Source organism: Hyposmocoma kahamanoa, unplaced genomic scaffold (assembly GCF_003589595.1).
Source record: "Hyposmocoma kahamanoa isolate Upper Pololo Valley unplaced genomic scaffold, ASM358959v1 64, whole genome shotgun sequence".
Lineage (NCBI taxonomy): Eukaryota > Metazoa > Arthropoda > Insecta > Lepidoptera > Cosmopterigidae > Hyposmocoma > Hyposmocoma kahamanoa.
The window spans coordinates 8,451,890-8,479,621 of NW_020653852.1; the positions used below are offsets into that span (position 1 = coordinate 8,451,890).

A 27,732-nucleotide genomic window follows, 5' to 3' on the forward strand; every position below is an offset into this window, starting at 1 on the left:
TAATATTAAACCAGAATTTGTTCTTTTTCTTAAATGTAGATCTTTCAAACTCAAAGTACACAAGTAGAAGATTTCACACAATTAGAAATAGTCGGACGACTAATACCATCTGTTCGAGTATTTTAGATTTTAGCGATAATATGATGGATGACTTTTGAACACCTTATTAGAACAACGAGCAATTTTTTCATGTTCCATACTGAGTACTAATACCCGATAACTTTAGATACACGTCGGTATGGACAAAGAAAAGTCGTCATTTTGATGGCACAAAATTTTTCAAATTAATAATTTAATTCATGGTTAAGAATTGGTGCCTCTAGACCATTTTATTTTAAAATGCATAAACCTAGAAAAAAATTCATTGACTTACAAATAAATGAACGACGGGTCTAATACAAAAACGACGAAAAAAATGTCCCAAGTCAACCTATTCGAAATTTAAATTGTAATGTCATCGCAGTATCGCGCTGTCAGTAGAACAAATGAAGACTAAAGCGGAGTTTGGCGCTCTGTATACGATTTTAGCGCCTTACAAGTGCGGACACTTTTTAGCGCGTACCCGACGTCCATATAATTGTAAGTCAATGAAAAAACTCAATAAAAAAATATGCCCAATTACAGAAACTATTATGGCAACACAGTGTTATCAGATCAATGTCAGTTTGACAAAACAAATTCGAAATAATTTTGCGGTGCCGTCGTTCGTGGCAGATTCATGTTTGTTTACCTTTAATTAGTCGTCAATTATCAGCAAATTGCAATCAGATTGCACGTAGTTATTGAGGTTCTTTCTACCACTAGTTGTTACATTAAAAATTTGTGAATAAATCGCGGACGACGATAATAATGTGGCTATCTATCTTATCGGGGTAAACTGCCGATAAAGTCTATGCCGATACCAATGGTAACTTGAGGGAAATTGTAAAGGGAACGTACTAATTACTCAATGCCGGTTGGAGTTGTAGTGGATAGCATGCACTTTGAAATTAGACACGAAAGTGTGTGTCTCGTAGAAACCTTTTTATAATAGAGAAAAAATTGCCTTTGCACCGTGAAGGAAAGACGTGATTCTCCACTGTATTGTGAACATGTTGCCGTGGCTCGAGCACCGATGGACAGGCCTCGGCCTGCTCGTTATGACGCTAGGAGCCTTAATTTTGTTCTTTTTTGGATTTTTCCCATTAAAATATCATACGGGAAAATTGGCTCATATGGATGATCTCCCCAATTTTATTGATGATATCAGGTGAGTTGCATTTTCTAACGATTTTAATGAATATAATAATAATTTATTTGTCAACTGTTATCTGAAAATTCATATTAAATTAAGGAAATATGGCATGCTAGTATGTCTTATTGTAATTATTGAGTATGGATTGATGGAAGTTTCAATTATTCTGTTCACCACTAATTTCTGCTTGGATCCAAGGTCCTCACAGTTACAGAAATAATTTCATAATTGATTTTACCTCCTCTGATTTGAGTATTAATAGATACATCAGGGAAAAAAAGAAGTAAAAATCGATTTTATCTAAAAAACTGTTGATGTACTTGTACTACTCATACTACATTAGTATGTCTACTGCCAAGCCAATGTTTCGGACCATTTACAGATGCCTTGGTCATGGTTGACTGCTTACCCGTGGGACCTGTAAAGTGCCCGAAACGTTGATTTGTTTGAACAAACAAATATATGCAAGTTACATCTTATAAAATAGATTTATTTCCTATGTGTAACAATCACGAATACCTGAGAACTCGATATGTCTGCTGAAAGTTTAGCTATTTGCCAAAAATGTTTATTATTTTGCATACATACTAATATTAAAAAGGCTTTGTGTTTACGCTCTTTCTTCCCTAAAATATGAATATAGCTAACATATAGTCAATTAATTACAAATATTTAACTAGAAAACTTAAGTAGCAATATTTTTAAATACTATGAAAACAAATTCAGTCTCTTTAATACTTAATTACTAATTCTACCATGATTTTAACTTAACACCAATATTTGTAACTTAAATATGAGGTGAAAATCTAAAATAAAAGGCCTTGCATGAAACTTATTCATATTTTATTAAAGTTTGACAATATTTTAAACTGAGAATAAATAATCAATTAAAGTATTTTATCTTCCTACACATCTATCTACAAATATCATAAAGAGATCTGCACACAAATTTTTAAATCTTTTAGTATTGATGGTCATCAAGTATACAATTCAGGAGAAAACAGCGTAATTTTAATGGTGATAGACGGCCTACGCTACGACTTTGCATCAGAACAGTACATGCCATTTGTTGGACAACTCTTGAAAAATAAATCTGCATGTATTCATGTGTCAGTTGCTGAGCCTCCTACTGTGACCATGCCAAGGATCAAGGTATGATAAAACTATGTAACTTTTGTCTGTTTTATTTATGGCTGTTTTATTTAAATAACAAAAATTCTAACAAAATTCTGAATACTAGAACTTTCTAGAATGTTCCATGCTTTGTAAAGTTGACATCCACACTGTATAACATATATTTGTTTGCATAACGTTTCAATTGTGCAATATTGACAGTTTTTTTTATTACTCCACAATGTGACTGGGGCACACAAAAATGTAAGAATCTTGACGGTTATGACTCCTCTTTAAAAATATAAGAAACAATATTTAAAAAATAGAAACATTAATCATTTATGCTAGTGCTATATTTGTTTTGTGTTGAAAGTGGTAATTTCTATTTAATAAATGAACAGTAACATTTTAATGGCTTACAATTATGATTTTTTTGTTTTCTTTATAACAAATAAACCATGTGCTATTGGCTTCAAGTGCATGTTTATTATTAACTATTGCCTATTATAAAGTTCAGTCACAGTACCAAAGAAAATATGTATATAATAATACCATTGACTGTTATCCAAGAAGTAGTATCATTGGGTGTGGTCAAGTGGACAAAGTCATACATAAGTAGGACTTTGTATTCTTTAAAAAATGCTTTAATGTGAATAAGGACTAAATGCTATACATTGCCTTTTTCCAATTCTTTTTGAAGTACTGTTCTGTTGAGTTTTTACTTATACATATATGATGATTGAATGATTATGTGCATTGTTATATTATGCAGTCACCGGAGAGAAAGACAGAAAAGGCACAGTGGAGGCGCACAATAAACTTCTGGCGGGACGTTTTCGCAAGTTTCACCTTTTTTATAGTATGCACTGGCTGCTTGGTGGTGAAACCAAAGAAAAAACAAATATAGTGCAATATACATCATAAGCTGTCATATGCTGAAAATCTTAACTATAAATTTTATTTAAGAAAAGTTTTTTCTTTGGTGTTGTGTTTGAATGCTTTGCATGTAGAAAGTAATTCTGCCATCCTTGTCATAACTAACGCAAATGCATTTTAGTAACTTTCTAGATATTGGCACCTAGTTTTTTTTTCTTTAAAAAATATCAGTTATGCTGGTTTTGCTTAACAATAATACTGAAACTAAATAAGGTATAAAAAAATCGCTTACAGGGGGTTGTAGAGCTCGTTTCCCTGATGAAATGTTGATTATGTTAGTTATGATAGAGGGGGCAGAAGTGTTGTTTTTATGTGTAATTATGTATAAGTTATTTTTAACATGCTGACAATCTGGCTGGAATAGTCCAGTTGTTTATGATGTTAGTAATATAGATTACTAACATCATAAACAACCTTTTGTTCCATGACTTTTTAATTATCCTATCTGACAGTTTTTTAGATAAGTTCAAATGCGCAAGCGTCCTCCGCGGGGACTCCCACCCCCGTTCCTGCACAGTGTTATTAGTAATAACTTATTACTGTTCAGAGTAATCTATTTAAATAAATTTATTTTTGTATGAAAGTAAAACATGATGAATTATTAAAAGGAACAAAAGTTGTTTATGATGTCAGCAAAACAGCCCTGCAAGGTTGTTAATATTTTACAAATAACCTGCTTAATGTGAATCATGACAGTTATTATCACATTGGTTTTTTTTTATGAAACTAATAATGCATTAATGATGTTGCTAACGTTTGTTGTTTGCTTTTAGTTATTTTTTATTGTTACGGGGATGGTCTGGTACTTGCGATATTTTCGTTGATTATTTTCTATTCAGTAGCGGGCTAGTCAATACTTTGTATATTATGACGTTAATTCATATAGACTGTTGCATAGACTTAAAACTTAAATTTAATTTAAACCAAAGTTATTTTAAATAGGACGTACTTACATATTTTATAACAATCGTTAAAACCTAAAACATGCTCCCTAAAAAATGTACAAATTGTCGCTTATGCCCTCTACAAAACACAGACGAAATCTAGCTTTATTATAATACATATTGTACAGCGCCTCTAGTAGTCACAAGAAAATACTATACATGGTATACAACGAAACATTATTGTTCCGTGTCATGGAACAAATATTTTACATGATAGAGGTACAGAATGTACAAGAGGTATAGAAGGTTAAGAACTCGTAACGCATACTCGTATCTTACTGAATCTGACTTTCTGTTTTATAGCGCATGCAGATACAAAGTTTTCGTGACTACAATCTCTATCTATTTCACGCCAGCTAGGTTTACAACTTCGATGTAAATCTGTAATTAGAAGCGGAGTAATGCAATGCTTGTAATACGAAGCCGTTATTGCGTGTGCTGTAATAGCTGTCGCTTCCGATCCTATTGCACTTTAGGTGCACACACTGGCTAAACGAGACCTCCATCCATGAAGCCTAATTTACTTGTAATGAAGTAATTTTCTTAAATCAGCTTATTGCGATAAACTGAAGTAAAACTTCTCGGGACACGTGCATTGGTAGGTCAGAATATATACCAAGTGGATTCCGAATGATAATCACCGACTTCGGGCTAGACCGTGCAGAAGGTTTATAATGTTTATATCACAGGTTTCGACTTCAAGGAACTCAATAAAGCGATTAACACACTGTCACCGCGCCCCGCGACGGAGCGTGGTACGCGGAATCACGCGCGCGGTGGCGGAGACGCAGATCTGCGTCAACGCGCGGTTTAATCTGCGCGGGGGCAGCGGTCTAGCGGCCCCGCGTCTTTTAAAGTACTCGCTTCGCAGTTGATCGCCGTAGTGATTGTATATGTAGCCGAGATCCTTCTTTGACAAGAATGGATAATAATACAGAACTCTTTCAGGACGCTGCAGTTATACTTTCTATTTGGTTTTTGTTTCCTCAAACAAAAAGAGACCGAAGGTATGGATATATAAATTTATATTTGCTATTGAAAGTCGATCAAATTTATCTTCATATTTACTTAAATCTTTGTATGGAAAATTGTTGAAATTATCCATTTATCGATCTGGTTAGTAAAAACAAGAAAATATGAAGATAAATTTGATCGACTTTCAATAGCAAATATAAATTTATCGACTCGGAGATCTATTGTAGAAAACTGAACATTATCCTTAAGCTTTAAAATCTGCGCGGTAAGGCGGAGCGCAGTGTGCCATACCCTGCGGTTCGCCGCGTCCCTCCGCGCGGAGAAGCGTTGTCAGTGTGTTCGACGGCGCGTGTTTTCCATACAAACTGAGGTACTCAGTACAACGTTAAAAAACGCAGCTCCGCGATCCGTCGCGGGGCGCGGTGCAGTGTGATAATCGCCTAAGTATATTTATAACAAGTGAGTTATGTCAGTTATAATAAAATGTACATGGAAAGAGACTTTTACACATTATAATAAAGAAAAAATTCCTTCCATCTGACAGGAATCGAAACCAGGGAAAGCACCTGGTTGAGCGAAGAAAAACTTTCTTATGTTTCTTAAAGACGCTACAGCAAAAAATCCCGTTAAAACCTAAAACAAAGATCTGTAACCAATAAAAAAATTCGTGAAGTCTACTGACTCGATCTGTACTTCAGTTGGTAGAGCGATCACCCTGGTATGGTACAGACGCTTGTTCAAGTCCTGTCAGATCGAAGGAATTTTTCTTTACGTTCAATCTGTGTATTAATAGTTACTAAACTATTGAATTAATTTCACAAAAAATAAATAAATAGCGTCGTATTAAAACATCATAATATTCATTACAATCAATATTACAATTTTCCTCATTATTTTAATCACTTTCGCTAAACCCCAGAATCAAGCTATGGTTTTTTTAAAAGTCTTGACTTTGAGGATAATTCCGTGCGCGCAATAAATAAAATTTATTCCTATTACGCATACTAATGATGTTAATGATATTTTATAAACATTTTTTAATAACTGGTATCTAATTTTTTAGTTATTCAGTTCCCGTTAAATTGTGTAGTTTACAAGCTAACACGAGCTAACTCCAAATTTTCGGCCAAAATTTTATCATAATTTTTCAAAACATTTTCTAATGATTTCGAAAAACCTCATGGTAAGGGTCATGTCTAATATTACCAATTCCATATTATAGATTTTTATGTAAAAATATATAATTTTTTAATGTGAACATCGATTTATCAAATATAAAAATTATGCGCAAAGTTATTTTCAAAAGAGAGCTGTCTTGCATGTACACCCGCGTTACTGTCGTGTTAGATAGAGACAGCAACACTATTATCAAATAACCTGAATGCTATAATTAATGCTCCTACTCCTACCTGTATATTATACGCCTCTGCTGGGCACACATTTCTATTACAAGGGAGAGCTTAATTATCACACTTGGCAACCATGTTATAACATTTCAATAAAATGTAAACAGAAAGAGGTTACTCCCCATTATATTGCAATGGTTCTTCTATATCGATACTTCGGGTAGGGAAGCCAATTATGAAAAATAAGCTATTGCTGTATTAGCTTTCAATCTCATTAGTCAAAGAATTGCTTTTCACCAAAACATAGTTGTTTTGGCCTCTATAGCCGAACGGTTACCATGTCGACAGCCACGCAGAGGTCCCAAGTTCTATTTCCGAGCCGGGAGAAATATTTGTATGGCCTACATTTATTTCTCTCGAAATTTTGTGTGTAATTTGTGGTTCACTTTGGTGCAGAAACTCTGACCATAGGACAGTGCGACGCAAAATTGAACAGACAGACCCAATAGTGGGTGACCCTTTACCGATTAGCATCATCGGCAGTAATTATTTACTACCTGTCTAGGCTCAAAGTACATTTGTCAATAGACGACATTGAAACATAAAATTACGCTATCCAAGCATGCGCGACGGACCTGCGGTAATACTTTTAAGTCAGGAGCGTATGCAGTAATTGCTATTGTTTTTTATTTATTCATGAAATATCGGTTTTATCTAAATTAATTGAAATGTAATTGGTTTTCTTTAATTGATTTATATTGCGCTTTTATACGTACAAAAAAGACATAAGATTGCTTATACCGGTAATGTACACACAATGTACGCAACACTTTTACTGATTATAGAATTTTATGTCTGTATTTTGAGAACAGGTAGATACAGGTCTGTTGTTCTTTAATTGATTTGTATTGCACTGATGTGGTCAGTTTTGTCATTATATTAATAATTTTATACGTACAAAAAATACGTATGACTACTTATACCGGTAATGTACCAACACTTTTACTGATAATAGAATTTTATGTCTGTACATTGAGAACTGTAAAGTAGCACCGCACTATTTACTTCTACGCCAAAGCAATATTGCTGTTGTCCTGATTATAGAATAGGGAGAGCCAATGCAATCCCAGGCAAAGGTCTTAAGACCTTATAATCTGCAGCCAATTCACAATGTTAAGAGTTCCTTAATACTTTGACAACTGCTAATATGGCCGCGAAATTTAAATTAGATTATATTAAAATGTAACTAAAAGGAAAGTCCATTTTGCGAACTGCCCAACAGATAGACGATTATAAAATTTTCATCACCATGGACACTCCTCTAAGGATTGGTAACTTAACACGTTTTTAAAGGGTGAACCTTCAACGTGTAGGTTTTATCACAATGTTCCTTCAGCATTAGCGACTAGATGTGGAAAATACTGCTTATGCATTTTAAACGTTAAAACGTTGTATTTTTTAAATATGCGCGTTTATAAAAGCAATTTTCACTTAAACGGTTTTTAGTTTGAAGCTTACAAAATCGTGCAGAAAAACGTTTAAGCGCATAGACTTCAAAAAAGCGTGTTAAAAAACCTGCAACATTGTGTTGACAACGAAAAGCCAGAGTAAAATATTAGTTTTATTTTTATTTATAACATTATTATTTACATTGACAAATTAATTTGTTTAGGAAACATAGATGGCGCGAATTGACACATTGTAAAAAGGTAAATTGTTGAGTATTGAACTGAGTATCGTTTATAACTTAAAACTATAAGCGTGCTTGTGTGCTTATATTAAAAAGCAAACTTTTTTTGATGAAAAAATTGCTTTTCGTTCAAACGCTCACTAGCGAGAGATATTCTTGCTAAACATTCGCAAATGCACGTAACTCGGAAGTAAAGTCTTACATACACATCGCCGGATTCGAATCATAGACCTCTCACTTGAAAAGCAGCCGTTCTCCCACTAGACCACCACACCTATTTTTAAGGTTAATATAATTGTAATTTTGCTACTACGCATTACAATTTAGATAATTATTGCAAAATATATGACAGTTATTTTACATCGTCTTTATTTCTATCTATTAGTAAAAATAAATAGTAATTTGTTAATGAAATATAGTGATAGACCTAACATTAATACGAGGATTAATAATAATAATAACGCACACACTCAACATAGCCCCGCACTAGGGAAACCCTGTGTCGCGGGTGCCATGGACACACATAGACAACCACAAATTACACCCAAACTCACGAGATAAATAAATGTAGGCCATACAAATATTTCTCCTGGCCCGGGAATCGAACCTGGGACCTTTGCGTGGCAGTCCGGCAGTAATCGTTCGGCCACGGAGGCAGTTAAAAAGGAATAGATAGAAACTGGCTGTTCTGACAGTCGTTTTAACAAATTCATTTAACGGCTTCTATAATAAGATTTTGGTTGGTATTTAAAATTTGCCATTTAAAGGGTTTAAAACTAAAGTGAAAGAAATACTTTATACTACTAAAGGTTATCAGCTTACTTGGATTGCAGAATTCTAGGTTTTGACCCGTTTAGCTCTTGCACGTTGTTTCGATATAATTATGGTATTTGGATAATTTCCAGGTTACTTTGCTTTATCTAATTTCGGTGGCAAATTTTATTATTTAAATGTTCTAGAATATTATTTCATATTCGAGTGCAGTAACCTGAATATTTCACGATAACGTACTAGAATACTAAAAAAATAAAAATTGGCACCGAAATTAGATAAAAAAAACCTACTTGAAAATTACCCATTTGAAATAAATATACTATAAAATGTGTACAAATGTTTATTTACAAAAAGCAACCCCTATAGTCTCTTATTTTAGATTATTTACAGGTAAATCTGCTTGCAAACGAGTAGTAACGTTCAATCGATTTCAAGTGATCAAATGATTTCAAGATTTTTAACTGCCTCTGTGGCCGATCGATTCCCGGGTCGGGATGAATATTTGTGTGGCCTACATTTATTTATTCCTTGAATTTGGGCGTAATTAGTGGTTGTCTGTGTGGTGTCCATTTGACACCCTCGACACGGTCTCCCTAGCGCGGGGCTATGATAAAAAAAGTGTAATTTTGCCTACCAAATAAATATGTTTTGATTGATCAATTGACTCTTTTACAATTATGTACTATTATCATTGCTATTAACGCTACACAGGTGTAGAAATCATGGCGTTACTTAATTGAAACCCTGGCACATATAGCTCGCTTCACTGGCTACGACTTCAACTAGCAGCTTTCATTTTCTATGCAGAAACGTAGCTTTGATATTTTACATAATACTAAATGTCAAATAATTATATTTTTTTATTTAGTAACATTTTATTACATTTGTGTGATATTTTTTTTAGTGTTTTTTAACCAGTCATTTTTTTTTGTTCCTTAACCGATTATTTTTTCTATGAATCTTTTTCACAAATTCAAAATCCAAATTCTAAACTTTATTTAATAATCAAATTACATTTTTTTAAATTTATTCAATTGCAAAACAGTTTAACGAAAAGCGACTCTTTTTTATCGCTAGGACAAAACTTAGTGGCACTTGATATTGTCACATTGATTAAAATCTCCTAAGTACTAAATTTGTAAGGCTGATTCCTCTGAGGAGAATGAATAACAAACTCCAGGGATTGGTCTTTGTAAATAAACATTTGTATACTTTCATCATTTACAATATTCATTTACTATATTTTTCTGTAGGTCAGATATTCGTTTAAGAGACAATGACGTTTCTTTCGTTTCTTTTAAAAAAATTACAAGGTTTAAAAAAATCGTGAAACAAAAAATAGTCCAACTTATACATATTCTTCGTGTTTGGATAACAAAAATTCCGTGAGTGATCCGCTTACTTCTCTGAAGTTTACTCAAAAAGTATTGTAAATTATAAATGTAACCAATTATAATGGGCCTAACTAACTAAAAGTATAGGCGTTCAGTTAGAATAGAACTCAGGCCGTTGTGCTAGAATAGAACTGAACGGCCTGTACGTTTACACCATAACTTACGCCAATTATATTTAATATATATGTATTTGCGACAAACAAATTAGACTGTCCATTAAACATTATCCAAATATTGTTGCATGCTTCTTCGTTTTCTAAACTGCTATACTTTTACTAATCTACTTTATGTTGTTCTGTGTATTTCGTATACCACTTAATTATAGATCTTATTATTACCTAATTTTTTTGTTCACCAGGCTATGATGACCGGCAGTGTGTCAACATTCGCCGATGTTGCTTTAAACTTCGGTGCGCCAGCCGTAAAAGGCGACAGCGTACTTCGAGTAGCACGTTCTAGAGGCCTACGCACAGTTATGTATGGGGATGACACGTGGCTCAGATTGTTCCCAGGGCTTTGGGTTGAGTATGATGGCACCACTTCCTTTTACGTAACTGACTACACCGAGGTAAGTCTCTTAACTAAATGAAGACTTGTATACGAACGATACGCAAGTTAGTTTTTTTTATAATATACCAAATGACGGGGCGAACAAGTCGCGACATGCCTGTCCATAACAGTTGCAAAGCCGCTCAGAGATTTAAATCACGAAAATTTGAAGGGCAATGCCACTGAGTCTTCACCTTGAGACATAAGTTGTCAAGTCTGGGTGCCAGTAATTTCACCGGATCTCATACCCTTCAAAACCGAAACGCAGTAATGCTCACATCACAGCTTGACAGAAGAAATAGGTATGGTGGCAGTACCTCTCTGGATGGACTTTTTCACAAAGCTCTACTGCCATTAAAAGATACTAGATTAGAAATAAAATTACGACCAGCTTTAACACTGAGGTATCTTCTTTTTCAAATTTATATTTCCTTTCAAATGTCATGACATAAATAGAGATAAGGTTCTCCCAATTTTCGAAAAGTTTATCGGAAGAATTTCGCTGCTATCTTAGCATAGTCACATAAACAATTATTAGTTTCAGTTATGATCAGGTCCAATATTTACATAGATCTTATCTAGTATTTTTTGTTTATCTTTGATAGTCTTCTTACCCCATTTTACGTTTCGGTAATTAATGCCAATTCTAATGACACTAGATTTAAATTTTAATATCCTTATTAAATCCAAAAGCCTTTTAAAATGGCGGTATACGCCACGGGACCACAAGCAATTTCTTCCGTGAACAATTACTTTTTTATTTACAGGTAGACAACAACGTAACCAGACATCTAGACAAAATATTAGCTCCAGATGAGACTAAAAAACCTAACTTCGACTTCCTAGTCCTACACTATTTAGGACTAGATCACATAGGTCACCTAGAAGGAGCTAGAAGTCCTAAAATCGCACCCAAGTTAATCGAAATGGACAATGTCGTTAAGAAAATTTATACGGCTATGCAGAAATGGGTAAGGGGCAAATAATCTGTATATCATCATCAATTGTCGTAATACGGTGTTTCAAGTAATTAGGTAAATGTCTACATATAAATACAAGATGTGACGTGGCATATTCTTAGAATTCCGGATTTTCGGAAACTGTCATTACTTCGTAAGAAAAAACTATTCACATAGAAAGCTGTAGTTGAAATGAATGAAAGTCATGTAAAAAATGTAGTAGATTACATATACATATAAAAGTATCTACAATATCCGCCTTGGGAAAAGGCATATTATATATATAGAATATTTCCAGACATCCGGAAAATTTCTGTTGTTGGTATTATTGTCACAGCTTCATTACTCCACAAAGTCTACGGATATTGTGGAGTATATAAAACCCAATGCTACCCTGAGGATCGAACAGTTGGGGTCCCGCCACAATGTGAATCAAAATTTAATTTATTTGTGGTGAGAGTACCAACTCAACATCTGTCAACCTTCATGAAGGAAGAGGTTTGGCCGAAGGGTGTCATCTGTGTCGACGTTTCCGAGGCAGGTTACTGGACACTCAAGTTGCGCCACACGTCGCAGTCTATACGTGTAAATAAATAAATTACATTGTTATATTATATTGTATGTATGTTAGTCTTTAAAGTATATATTATCTGGGTAATGTGGCCTGAAATAAATATATAAATTAAAAAAAAAATTAGCTATTTTATCCACTATGTAAACATTTATCTACTCAATGATTATCACTAGTATCAGGTTTCTTACCACGGTATGACTTCTTTTTATTTTCCCGATATTTCTTATATTTATCTATTCATTTGGAACACCCTATTTCCGACCATTAGTTATCACATCATAAACAGTATTTTTGTAGAAAAACATTAAAAGTTTGGTTCTTATTACAAGCCAAGCATATAATTGAATTTGAATCGTGCTCTTGACCCTGAAGTATTTCATCTGCATGCTACAGATATGCAATTATATCACCAATTCTTGTAGATCATGGGTAACAAGCATAATATAATAATTACAGGATCGTACAGGAGTACTGTTTATATGTGGCGACCACGGCATGCGAGACGCCGGTGGCCATGGCGGAGCCACCCCAGCAGAGGTCCTCGTGCCGCTTGTTGTCATCAAGAGTAAGAACTTCGTTTGCCCGCATCCGTAAGTTGACTACTCTAACTGCATGAAGGTAACACCGTTTCAAGCGAACAAGTTTACTTGTTCAAGTTAAAACTATTAGGGTGCCTATATGTATAAGGCGCGTTAGGGCGATTAACACTTAGGGCAGTAAGGGAATTAAGTCAACGCGATGGCGGTCGTATCGTTTCGTCCATCTAGTTCGCACAGCCATTTTGTTTTGCTATCGCCATGTTGTGCAGTAAAGTCAAATAATCTTTAACACTTGAAATCGTCATATTGATTAAACTCTACTGCTCATTCGTTAGACAGATTCCCCTGAGAAAAATGAGCAAGTAACTCTAAGAGGCTGCTCTTTGTAAACATTTGAATACACTTGTCATTACAAGAAATTAAATTTAAACGCACGTTTCTGCAGGCCAAAGATTTTATTAATATCGGCGGCATTACCCCAAAGCAAGTAGCAGTATTTATACGGCAATCACTTTGAGTGCACAGCTGTAATGAATCAACACAATGTTGCAATTTTATATTGGTATAGAATAGAAGACGCCAATCGTTTCGCCCTCAGTGTAACAGACGGTATTGGGTTCATCCTATAAATCAAGAAGCAATGCGTACAAACGCATTTTTGAAAAATTGTACGAAAATCTAAGAAATGATGAAAAAAGTTTTTCAATTAGTTTCAGACATCCATAAATAGTTTCAACAATTTGAAGAATTCGACTTTCTCGAATAATATGTTTCAATATGTCCTCTATCTTATTATTACAGAGTCGGCCCAGGGCCCACAGTAGCGCAGGTAGACGTAGCCCCAACCATAGCCTGGTTATTAAACGCCCCACTGCCCGGAGAGAGCACCGGCCGGATATTACCCTCGCTACTACCGGATGATATAAGGCAACATTTATATCTTTTGCATGTTGTCGCTTCACATAACGCAAAACTCCCGGGTTTGCCTACTGATAGAGGTACGGAAAGTATGGAAAATACGTCACGCTACCAGAAATTATGGGGAATAAAATATACCACGAATTAATAGATTCCGGCGTTACTTTGCGAAAGGCCATGTTAATAAAAATGGAAGTAAATTAATTTGCTACTCCGCGAACCCAGTGAAGGTTAAACCGAGTCTCGAACGATCATCAGCCCCTGAGGATGCCTCGTGGAGAGGCGAAACACGTCTCTGGTATATTTTTGGTGGTGTTTTGTGACTATAGTTGCGCTTGTGTTATTTATTTTATTAATTTTATGCGGAGGGAGAGTGGGAAAATTAACTGCATGAAAAAAATATTCGACACAAGCGCAGCTATTTTGCACGATTTAACCTTCACTGGATTCGCCAGGTAGCAAATTAATTTACTACCATTTTTATATATCACGATCACGAAGAATAATTCCTAAGGACTGCAACCCGCGTCTGTATGTCAATCTAGGGCAACTAGCCTTAATGGCTAGTTTACACGTTTTAAGTGACGAAGTGGTTAACTAAATTTTCTATCATGTAAAAATGTAACGTTTACATATCGTCGATGTTTTGTGGAAAGGGTGAAACCACCATTTTTTAAATTTTTCAGGGAGCATGCTTTAGGTTTTAACAACTATTCTAAAATATTTACGTCCTGCTTTAAAATTCAATTTTGGTTTTAATTCAATTTAAGTTGTAAAATTGAATTTAAAATAGGACGTAATTATTTTAAAACAGTCGTGAAAAACTGAAACATGCTCCTGTTATAATGTGTTTTTTTGGTGACTTTCACTGCCTCTGTGGCGAACGGTTACAATACTGTACTGCCAGACAGAGATCCCGGGTTCGATTCTCTGGTCGGGAGAAATATTTGTATGGCCTACATCTATTTCTCTCGTGAGTTTGGGTGTAATTTGTAATTATCTATGTTTGTGTCCATGGCACCCGCGATACACGATTTCCCTAGTGCAATGAGTGTGTGCTTTATTATTATTAAGTTGTAAGTACTTTGACATTTTACAAACAAATTGTTAGCCTACTAAATACGCGGGGTGCGGGAGTGTCAGCTACTTCGATTTCATTGTAATAGATTACAATCAAATCGAAGATATAAGTTATATTATCAAGTAGATAATTAAGTAGACTTAATTATTCACTTGATAATATAACAGCTGTTAAGTAATTGCTTACTAGCATGAATTTGGTTAAAAGTTAGTTAATTAATTCGTTACATGTAAACATGGCAAAAATGGCGGCATCATCAAAATGGCCGCTGTACAAATAAAGTATTTTTTCAAAAGCTATTAGAACCACGTAGGTCGAGTCCAAAAAAAGTCACAGCATAGAGGATTATTAGAGAGAAGTTTTTTAAGGCCGTAATCTAAATAATTGTCGCTAAGTCTTACAACAAAATATTGCATCTGTTTCAGAATTCTATAAACAATTCAAACGAGCAGTGGAACACTTCGCTCTATACCTCGTCACCAACAGTCGTGGCCCGGCGACGACAGCTAAGGAGTTCTATGAAGAGTCGTTGGAAGAAATGACCAAGTACCTTACGGAGACCACAGTCAGCTTTGACATGTTTGCTATTGCGATTGGGCTCTTTTTGCTTTATGCTGTAAGTACGATTATATTTCGATGCTTCAATTCTAAGATTTTTGTTTACTAATGTTACTACTACAGGTAACATTTCGCGTTCTTTAGAGCAAATACTAAATAAAAAAAAAATCGATATTAAATTCACAATAATTCTGTCAACTAACTAATTCCTTTTACGTGGAAGGCGCACATACATTGCAAAGAAAATGCACTCAGTGATACAAACATTATTTACCTAAATTTTCTAGTTTTTACCGCCCACGAAGAAATAATATGGACATGCCTTTCTGAATAAATGTATGGATTATAGTGGGTTTAATCCTGTTATTGCAAAATAATATTTTTGCACACACTTTCATAGAACTTTAGTAGCAATAGGTAGCAATAGAGCTCCATGGAAGTACTGCCAATTTACCTATTTCTGCCGCCAAGCAGTAATGTGAGCATTACTGCGTTCTGGATTAGAAAGGTAAAAGTGCTGGTGAAATTACAAGCACCTGAAACATAAGTTGACAGGAACTTGTCAACTTATGTCTCAGAGTGACGGGCGCGGTGGCAATGCCCCTCACTGTGGCACTGCAACTGTTATTGATAGCCGTGGGCGCTTACCACCAGGCGCACGACTTGTTCGTCCCGTCACTTGGTATTATAAAAAAAAACTTCTCGTAAAAATATTCTTTTAATTGAATATGACATATTCAATTAAAAGAATATTATCACAAACTTCCTTTGAAGATGGTATATGCATAGATTCGAAACTGTTAGCCTCCGCGAAAACTATGGTATTATCTTTTACGGCTTGAGTATGTCGTTTTGAAGTTATAGTTATACATTAAGTAGTAATAAATTAACTTCAAAACAACATTTATCCATGATATTATAATTCTTCAATTCGAGAATTCTGGGTTGGACTAAATTCTGTGGCTCTGGTGAAAAAGGGTAAGTCATAATAAACTCCAAGTTTACAAGGGTACGCGTGAAACACTTAACGCATAATATCATAATAAGCTTTAACTGTTTTTCGTTTGTCCCTTGTAAACTTTTTTTTTACTTGTACCCCTTTTCACTAGAGCGACAGAATTTATTTATATATTTTTATTCAGGATATTATTTTTTCTTGGAGACAAAAGTGAAGTTTTGATCAATAAACGCCCGATTATCCAATCACTAATCACACAATAAGTTAAATTACAATTATAGTACGACTACGTGTTAAATAATATTTTGTTACTATTTTGCAGCTAACTACAGCACTTCTCTGCGTAACACTCTACTCCCTCCAACCAGAAAATCAACGCAAACTAAGCAACACACACACTCACCGACGATCCTCCTTAGGAAGCATAATCGCCTTCGTCATAATGCTTGCTATTGTCACTTTCATACTAACTGTCAGTTGTTTTATCACCGAAACTAAAAGCCAAGTATGCTCTTTCGATTCACTATGGTCACTAGTCTTTATGTCTATAGCCATAGCGTTCACTATGAGCTACTTTATAATAAAAAGTGGCGTAGAAAAAACTCAAGAATTGTCAAGTTTGAAATATTTAAACATAATTGATTATTTACTTATTGGAGGAACTTTATTTCATGCCTGGTCCTTCTTTGGTACTAGTTTTATAGAAGAAGAACATATGACTTGGTACTTCCTATGGAATACGTTAATGTTCTTCTTGTTAATAAGGACTATAGTTGTTGTGGTGATGTATTTGAATAAAAGGTTGGTGGGGGCGACAGAGGTGCAGGAAAAATCGGAGTTGCACGAGCGTATGTGCATCGTCGGTGTTGGTATTTTGCCGAAATGGATCTTATTGATTGGATTGCATAGGTGAGTGTTTACTTCTTTTTATAATAAATATGTGCATAAATAATAGAAATAGTGACGTTTATGATTTTTTTGTTTTTATTTTATTATTTTTTAATAATAAGTTTATATTGTGGGCGCTGGACGAGGAGTTCCAGGGTTCTATTCCCGGTAGAACGAAATTGGGAAATGTTAGTAATCTGAGTATTACTGCGTTCCGATTTTGAATTGAGAAATTACAGGTACATGGAACTTGTCAACTTATGTCACAGGGTGACGGGTGCAGTGTGAGTACCCCTCTGAGCTTTGCGTTTTTGAACTTGAGTGGCACTACAACTGCTATGGACAGGCGTGTCGCTTACCACTAGGCGTGCGACTTGTTCGCCCCGTCACATTGTGTTCTAATCTGGGTGTTCTGGGAAGTGCCCCTGAGTGAATTCCGTAACTCTGGTTCTCAAAATCAGGGAATTCCCTAGTTTGAGACCAGGCAATTGGTGTGATTGTCTGGCACTTTATTATTGTTATGCGTTATGCAGTAACGGATTACACATTATAACATAGGCCGGGAAGTTAGAGATTGCTGGACGACAAGGCCGAATACCAGGGAGGCCTTATGTTATATATTAGTTACGCAATTCCTGTTTCCCCCATGGTATAATTAGTACATCAGTCTAAGGAAGTAAGCAATTGCTTGACGAATATTAATTGCATCGAGTTTATAACCAGAAATACAGACGAAATAAGGCCACACATTCCTGGTAATTCGGTGTTGTGGGGAAAAACAGCAAAACATCTAATTACAAAACAAACTGTATCAAATTTCATCGGTAATTAAATATGTAATTTTGCAATTTTCGTCTATTATAGCACAGCTCAAATTAACTGGTCGATTTGAAGTGAAACAGTTGACGACACCCATTGACAACGCCCGTCAATTGTTTTGAATTCGGGCTGGCCAATCGGAGCGCAGTTGTCACAGTAATGATGTTTTTGAATAGTTTTCAAACAAATTAAATGGCATTTCGTCACTATTTCTGGTTATATATTCGATAATTAATTGTGATCTCTAATACGAATCAAGCAATTGCCACTTCCACCAAGGCCTATTTAGAGCTACCACGTCACTGCAGCGCGTCAGGAATATTCGCGGTGGTGCGCACTGACGACTTTTCCGCTGTAATGCGAAAGAACCAATTTGGTGTTCCCATGTTGTAACATCTGTTAAAAAGTGTCGTAGGTGTAATTTAAATTATGTCTTTTTATGTAATGTAATGAAATTTAAAAAGTACTAACATATTTGCTATGTCTCCTTAACAAAGTATGGATTTTTTTTTTCTGAAATAAAGTATTATTATTATAGGATGACTAGTGACCATCCAAATTTTTCCTAGGCACTGCGTATGAACAGTTTCCATCCTATTATTATACATCCTTTTTTAAAAAACATTGGTAGGTCAAATTTGCATAATATATTTCATCCGAAGAATTTTTAATATTACTGGGGCAATCTACGCTCCACGCTTGACACTCCACTTTTTGAGTTCGAGTCGTTCGAGTTATATTAGTATTAAACGGGCCGTTATTTTTATCTTACAGATACTTAAGAACAATGAATCAAACTGGTGATAGATGGCTGTTTTTACCCGATACAGCGGACTGGTTGAATAATCCTGAAAACTCTTTCTATCTACAAGCGCATCTTGTAATAGGTACTTATTTAAGTTCATCAATTTTTATTATTCTAACATAATTTATAATTATTCTAACTGCCATGCTGGACTACCACGCATCCCGGGTTCGATTCCCGGGCCGGGAGAAATATTTGTATGACCTACATTTATCTATCTCGTGAGTTTGAGTATAATTTGTAGTTGTCTATGTGTGTCCATGGCACTCGCGATACAAGGATTCCCTATTGCGGGGCTGTGAGCGTGTGCATTATTATTATAATTCTTTTCGGCGATGGCGGGATGACTTGGACTCCTTTTTAAAAGACTGGCCAGATGTTGCCCAGGATCGAGAGCAATGGGAAAACGGGAAGGGGAAGGCCTTTGCCCAGCATTGAGACAAAACGGGCTTATAAAAAAAAATTGTTTTCAGACTATGTAGTATAGGCGAGTAAATAAAGTTTATATAAATAACACATGTGGAAATTGTAGTGAATTTGTGCACAGGTAAAGCGACAATGTTTAAGGCTTCCAATTATTTGTTTTCTTCACATTGAATTATACATATTTACTTAATTTCTATTATAGATTATGCTCAATAGATAGCACTCAATAAACATTAAAAACTGACAACTTCCCATAATTAATATTAATAAAAAATGTGGAATGTACTATACGAACAACTTTCCCCATAGTAAAAGGAAAGTGATAAATGTTTAAATGAGTTCTTACATACTTTATTTAAGTTACTGATTTAGGAAAAGAAAAACCTATGTGTGTGGATGTGTGTGTCAGCGGGCGTGTATGTGTGTGTGCGCGCGTTCGTGCGTGCGTGCGTGTTCACAATAACTCATGGAATATTTTGAGAGCGTCAAATATTAACACAATTTCGAACTAAGCAGTTGAGACTTGTCAATAAATTGTGACAAGAAAATTGTATAATACTATTGCTATGGTAATCATACGGTAGCTGCGGGATTTCTCGAAACTGCGCGAGAAATCTCCGGAAGACGCGCGACCTGTTTTTTTGGCTCGTATCTAATTTGTACGTGGCATGGAGATCACTATGCTGTGGTTTCAAAAATTTGCTTCCTTTCCGTTCTAAGGCAATGTAAATTGAACCATACCGTTTCAGCTAATTTACCACTTGTTGCAAAGACAGAAATATAATTTATTTGTGCGCAACTTGCGCGAACCAGTTGCGGCTTTCAGCGTCACAGCCGAGTACTTTGTTAACGCGGACTATTAATCCGAACTTGTTTTGTACGGCATTAACACTTGCTATTGTTTTTCTTTTCAGGAATCCTACTCACTATGGCAATATGTCTCTACAACCTACGTCACCTGAACAACATAATGCAAATGCAATCCGCCTTGACAGTCGTAGCCACAGCGCTCATTCTAATTTATCGAATATCAACAAAAGCTCTCTACACGCCTATCGAAGAAATGAAAACGTGGGACACGGTCATTATTGTCAACATTATCTGGGGTTTACTAGCCGCCCAATTTATATTCGAAGTTCTAAGCTACACAGGCGTTTTAAAAATAATCAATTTCGATCCATCAGTGAAGTACAACAACAAATTTGTTTACAACAAACCTAAAGCGAAAACTGAAGATTATCATTACGATCCAATAATCGAAGAACCGTGGAATTTAGAAGAAGTCAAATTAAATCTCGCTAGATCTCTTTCCCATTTATTGTTAAACCATTTAATGTTGATTATAATTCTTTTAATGAGACCTCATAATGTGATAATGGTACCGAGTGTTTATATCACTTGTATGCTAACGTCAAAATTAATGGACCATAAGCTGTTGGATAATAAACCTGGGAAAAGAACAGAAGTCGTAGACACATTAAGTCAAACGTTAGTGCATCTGTGGATTGGGTTCTTATTCTTTTTTTATCAGGTGAGTTGAAAATATAATAATAAGGATAAGACTCTACTTTTTAGCACTGTTTCTATACTATAGCCAAATTCGTTGTAGAATAAATGTCAACAAACAAAAACATGATTTTCAGGGTTTTCAACTTAGACTGTTTTACGGTTACAACGATTTCTGTATATAGGAAATGAAACTATTTTTCCGAATTTAAATCACGCATATTTATTTTTTCAAACAAACCGACGTTTCGGGCCCTTTACTGGTCCCATGGTCACGGTTGACTGAGGTGGTACAGTCTTCAACCAGTTATGTCTAATATTGATGCAAACCATCCTATTTTTTCACTATAGTTACAATAGCTATTAATTAAATACCTTATTTTTAATTTTACAAAGGAACATTCCAATTTACGCTACATTAAGTTTTACAATTTATTTTATTGAATGAATTTTATTAAGTTCAATTTATTATTAATTAATAAGAAATTAGAATAAATTAAAACATTAATTAGTACTGCAGTCTTATGTTTGTATATTTTTCCCAAATACGATTGTTGATAATACCAATCTTGTATTAAAATGAAGTCATGTTTGTGATAAATTTTCTTCAATAGAAATTTCTAATCACTAGGTGACTTGAAACCAACAAAAATTACCAGTAACTAATTATTTATGAATATTTGTCATCCCTAATCATTTTTTGGTTTGAAGGGAGAGATTGCAAACATTCCAATTCGAGTTGTAATTTAAATTCAGAATCGGAAATTGACTCTGGGTGAAATGTGTAGTAAGTTAATATAAAATAAAATCTTACAGTTTTGTTCCTTTTCATCAACCTTTACCTACTATCTAACAGGAAGCATTAAAGGTATCAAAAACTTAATTACTTTATTCATAAATCATAAATACCTACCTACCTGCTTACCAATTTAAATTCGAATTACGCGAGCATGGACAAAAAATGTTCTTTACACCTGCCATCATTGGTTGCCTAGCAACGTGTTATTATTGAACATTCTGTATGGAATCTGGCTAGAATATAAGTGTGTCCTTTATATTGGGAATCGTATACACGCTTGATACCAATACTTCTTCAATCAAATCAAAACTTCGTTATATATGTGAAACACGTTCCGTATAGATGCAATGTTGAAGCGTGCTGCAGAGGTCCAACTGTATAAATAATCTCTCATTATTGTCACTACTGCAAGTAGAGATGATTGTCACACTAAGGCTCATAACAGTGCAACGTAGATGACCTACGCGGACGTGCGCGACAGACGCGGGCGGTAAAATGTATTATGCCTATACAGCACATTCAGTGCGACGCAGATACTGAGGGCCATCCATCATTTCCAGGGCAGTCCGCGTTGCACTGTTAAGGCCATTAATCTTCTTCAAAAGTCGGACCACGTTTTGAACCTGAAACGAATGTTACTGTAGATCATGGTTGTTGCGAATATCACCATCTGCATCCACTGATAATTAGCAAATTATCAACATCAGCATCCGCATTCATCGACGCTGATATTCAATACGGATGTCCGAGTCGTGATACGACCTAAAACGCACGCTGGAATAATTTACAAACCTTCCAGAAACAAACTTATTATTTATTATTTACTTACTATTTACTTATTATTTATTGTTAGCCGGAAAAGCAGCCACAAAAATCTACATAAATAGATTTATTTGGATTTCTGTCGACTCAGCCGTTGTTTTTAGAAATAACTTTGATAAAACTCCGCAACGATTAAACTGGGCAGATTGATTGTTTTCATGCAGATTGATTCTTTTGGTAATTTTTGGTATTGTAATAAAATATTCTTTCGATGATTTTGTGTTATTTACCAAAAAAATAGATACCTTTTTTAATACATGAAATCATCATCCGATGATGTTTTAAAAATCTACGTCAGCAACAACCCTGTTGTAGATTCACTGATTCGTTTGTTTCTGGTTGTGGAGTTTTATTTTTTGAGTATTACTGATAGTATATATTCTATTTAGAATATATAAAGGATAAGTGGTAATATCAAAATAATTAGACGATCTTTGTAACTCTGCATTTACACATAAGGTCTCTGGTACAATTTTCGGCTGTACCAATTTGGCAAACAATATTGTCTAATTTGGTTTTAGTGGTCTTCTGAATACTGCCCTTAGAGTTACAACTACTCCATAATAAAGAATTCCCTTATTTGAGACCACTCGTACTGACTGATTCGATGCTAACCGAGCATATGATTAATCTTTTAGAATCATTAGTTTAAGCAGATATGAGACCAATCACTTGCTTTAAAGATGAAGATAAACATTGTAAAAAACTGCATATCGTAGAACGGTTCCAAAATTGAAAGACGTCTGTAACCCATATTGGGCTAACGTCGTTTAAAGGTGACTCGCGGGCAATAGCAGGACGTATAAGGGTAACAGAACAGCTAAAACCTGAGAAGCTACATCTGGATCCTAGTCAACGTCAATAGACGAAAGCAGATTTTTAAAATTACAGTTACAGCTTTAAATCATTGCTCTTTTCACAGGGCAATTCCAACAGTCTAGCATCCGTAGACCTCGGGTCAGGCTACGTAGGTCTACGCGAGTACAGCCCAGTAAGTGTCGCGCTACGTATGGGCCTACACGCATACGCAGGCCCTACACTAGCTGGAGCTACTCTATTCTGTAGCGTTGCTACTCAGGCGCAAACTTGGCAGCAGTGAGTATCTTGTATTTTACACTTGAAAGCAAATAAACCGAATTACCGCTTTTTACGTTTCTATGGTTCGTAAATTTAACTTGATTAGAATGATAGGTCGATAAACTTATCTGCCTTCGTGGCCGAACGGTTACCATGTTGATCTGTCCGGGGTTCGATTCACGGGCCGGGAGAATTATTTGTATGGCCTACATTTATTTCTCTCGTGACTTTGAGTGTAATTTGTGGTTGTCTATGTGTGTGTCCATAGCATTTGCGACACAGGATTTTTCTAGTGCGGTGCTATGAGTGTGTGCAAAAAAAATAGGACGACGTAAATTTGCAATGGCATTGCATTTTTTTTACTGAAACAAAACAATCAGTTTTATATATTTACGTTACCGTCATTGAAATTAACTAATAATCGAGGTTATCAGCGCAAGTAGTGTAACTCACATTTAATTTCTTTTCTACAATATTACTTTAAATGATACTAAAGTACATAAATATTTTATATTTGAATGCTATTTTCGTGTATAAAAATATTTAATTATTTTTTTTATACATGGATCCACTTTTGCGCTGATAACCTCAATTGATAAAAAACTTCGAGTTAATTACACTACAATATTAGTAATGTTTATTTTCACAATTTCACACAATGAAGTTACGTCTGACGGAAAAAAGTTTGTGATACGTCGAAAATACAGTCGAGCAACTCGTTAAATAGTTTGTCTGTAATTTTTATTTAATGTTACTTAAAATACTTTTATATACTTTAAGCTACGTTGTATGGAAATTAAACTGAAAATTAACGAATATACGTGTCACGCCTATTCGACGTTATTCGTAAGGCGGATCAGATTAATGAATTATTGATTCGATTTCAGTTATTATCATGACATAAAAACACTTGATTAATGGTTCAGTCGATATATTTTAACGTCGATTTTCCAATTTACTGATGTCCCATTACTGGTTCATGAAGTTTGAGATTGTGTCATTCTAATCAAGCTAAGTAAAGCTAGTAAAACAATTTGTACATCTTAGTAACATTGCCATAACCAAACAAATTTAGTTGGCTTTAACCTATGTAATGTAAGATTGACTTACTTTAATTAAAAGGGAAACGACTTCGTCAGTTTGCGAATTCTCAAACCAGTATTGGAATTTGAGTCATTTTAACGACGTTCCCACCAATAGGAGCAAGTTTGTTAATGAATAATAAACGCATGCTTGGCCATATCCCCTTCCCCTTCTGTCATCAGGGGACTAGACGTCGTAGCCTGGGGTTCCATCCCTATGTTGTGAATATTCCCAGGATTCACACGAAGCGATTCGCTTCCACATTTATATGGCGAGCGGCTAGAGCTAAAAGAAATCTATAAATTGAACCTTTTCAAGGCGAGAGTGAATAGGCATTATTTCGATGTGCATGCTACATCGTCACTTTCTATCAGAGGTCAAATGCGCACTTATTTTATATAAAAAAACCAATCCTTACCGCATTCCAACATGACCTGGGTTGAAGTTCAGTAAACTAAACTCTAGCTAATTGTTATTTTTCAGGTACTTACAATCAGTATGGCGTGTAACGAACATATACGCGCTCCATCGTGCCTACTGCGTCACTATATACTGCATTATAGCTGCAATATTCAGGCACCATCTTTACGTTTGGACAGTATTCTCACCAAAACTATTATACGACTTTGTAGCCACAGTATTTTCCATACAAGCCTTGTTAACTATAGCTGAGATTATTATTTTTACTTCTTTTGCTAGTTGGTTAGCGAAAACGGTGACTTTTAAGACGAAACTGTGATATTAGTTAGAACTGTGGAGTTAGTTAGATTTTTCATTGTGATGGATGTAATGCGTTTGATGTGTGAGCTTACACTAAGTATAATTAGTAGACCATCGTAATTTTATACAATTTTGAAGTACACACATTACCACGTTTTTTATGATGGTAAGCGACACGTCTGTCCTGCGACACATGTCTGATTTAATGGTCTGAGTGGCTCTGCAATTGCTATCATTTGCAGTGCTACTTAGAGCATTAAATCGCAAAGGTTCGAAGGCACTACCACTGCGGCCGTCACCCTGAGACATAAGTTGACAAATCCAATGTGCCTGATATTTCACCAGGGTGCTGATTTTGATTCAAATACGAATGGAGTCGATCCGATCGGCTAGTCTCGGAATCAGATGGGTTTCTGGGCGAGAAGATGAACCTGATTCCTGTTATATCTTTCTAGTTTGTAAGTTAAATCAACTATTGTTCCGATTAGAAATGTCAAAAGTTTCCGATCAGCCAATTGTGAATCGCAATTATGCGCCTCGACTCGGAAAAGACGTAGCTTCCGATCGGGATAGGTAATCAAAATCAAGCTGCAGCACCTTTACCTTTCAAAACCGGAACACAGTAAAGCTCACATTACCGTTTGGCGACAGAAATAGATAAGGTGGCAGTACTTTGTACTCTTTCACAAGGCGCTCTACTTCTATTTACTATTTTATCCAATCATTGGTATTAGCAGAAATTGGAGCAACAATAGTTCACATAGATTTAACAGTACGCGGTTGACTTTGTGTCATATACAGTCTGTCTTTATTGAAAATGGAGTGAAATTACATTTGTGGCAACCCTACAAAGTTTTCATAAAATATTAAACAGTCATACACTTGCTAGCAACAGTCTTATCGATAGATTGTGAAAGGAGATAAAATTTTACCAAAAATGTCTGATATGTGAATGTTACAACGTTCTAATGATTGCTAATTGCGTTATTGCCGTCTTCATTCTTATTTTGCCAGCTGGTATACTGGCATCAGACTAAAAAAAAGCGAAAAAGAGCTGTCGGGTGTGAAGCATGCTCCAGCTTCAGTTTCGAAATAACGTATTCCGTTTATCTGAACCAAATGAAATAAACCCAGCGCTGAACCTACAAATGTCAATTAGCTAGTCATCCCTTAATAAATAACTCAAGCATGAGCTCAAACGCATTCGCAATCACGGAGTCTTGTTAAGTTTTTAATTGTTACACCAAAGAGTGATCTTACTTGTAGCTTTATGAAATGAAAAGCAATTGCACGATTTACAAAGAATTGGGTGTAACACGGGCGTATCACGTAAAAGTGAGATTCAAGAAAATTGAAAATAAAGTTTTAATGTCTTATATCTTTTTAATATATATAATATGACTCTCATATACTTTACTATTCATTTGTCCTAAGATTTAGCTATTTAAGCTATTCAGGTGTTATTATTATTTTAAAACTATTAGGAACACATTTTGAGTACCGAGCGCCCTTGTTGTTCCCAATGCTTCAATTAAGACTTGTTCTAATTTGCAGAGCAAAATGGCGGTGTACGTCAAAATTACTATACTTGTGAAAATTACTTCATTAGCTTCATATAGCTGAACGAATAGCTCGCGTGTGCTTATATAGACCATTTCTAGCAAATACTTGAAGTTATTGGAAAACCAGCATAATATTTTTTTTATGTTATTTGCATATCTAAAAGTTCCTTTCTCTGTGTTCAATTTAGTCTTATTATTAATTAAATTTAAATAATTTTTTTAAATTTAAATAATTTAAGTAATAATTTAATTTTTTTAAATTTAAATAATTAAAGTAATAATTTTAATTATTTAAAATACATCATTTAAATTAAATACATCATTCCATGAACAATTAATTAATTAATCTTTCTCACAGCTTCGTGTGTTTGTCTTATACTATATCACGGACCAAAGAACAATCATCAATTTTTCATATCCTTTGGTCAACTATCGTCATTTTATTTAGAAGAATACAAATAAAAATTCTAGTGTCGTTTTCAAAATATTTATTAAGTTTATATTGGAACCACATTTTCTTCATTTACGTTATGATTATTTATGTCCCAATCCAATGCAACTTCCTAATGTAAATAAATCTAATATAATTACGTAAAATGTGGTTTTTTTTCTATGAAATATTTTGATACCCATATTTCTTTTCTTTTCGAGTGTTGATGATTAAAAAAATATATATTTATCCA

The 27,732-nt window shown here is 34.8% G+C and overlaps 1 protein-coding gene across 2 annotated transcripts; it reads left to right on the top strand.

Annotated features, from left to right (window-relative positions):
* The first annotated feature begins 877 nt into the window (after positions 1-877).
* Positions 878-27,224, top strand: LOC113230657 (GPI ethanolamine phosphate transferase 2). 2 transcript variants are annotated; one of them, XM_026464673.1, is made up of 13 exons: positions 878-1,249; positions 2,200-2,386; positions 3,120-3,185; positions 10,765-10,974; positions 11,723-11,926; positions 12,945-13,078; positions 13,829-14,025; positions 15,452-15,642; positions 16,865-17,451; positions 19,024-19,136; positions 20,395-21,011; positions 23,530-23,702; positions 25,251-27,224. In XM_026464673.1, the coding sequence occupies exons 1-13, from the start codon at positions 1,092-1,094 to the stop codon at positions 25,504-25,506; spliced, it is 3,093 nt and encodes a 1,030-aa protein (XP_026320458.1). In that variant the 5' UTR covers positions 878-1,091; the 3' UTR covers positions 25,507-27,224. The 2 variants fall into 2 exon arrangements, with proteins under 2 accessions (XP_026320458.1, XP_026320459.1); XM_026464674.1 differs by lacking the exon at positions 3,120-3,185.
* Positions 27,225-27,732: the final 508 nt, after the last annotated feature.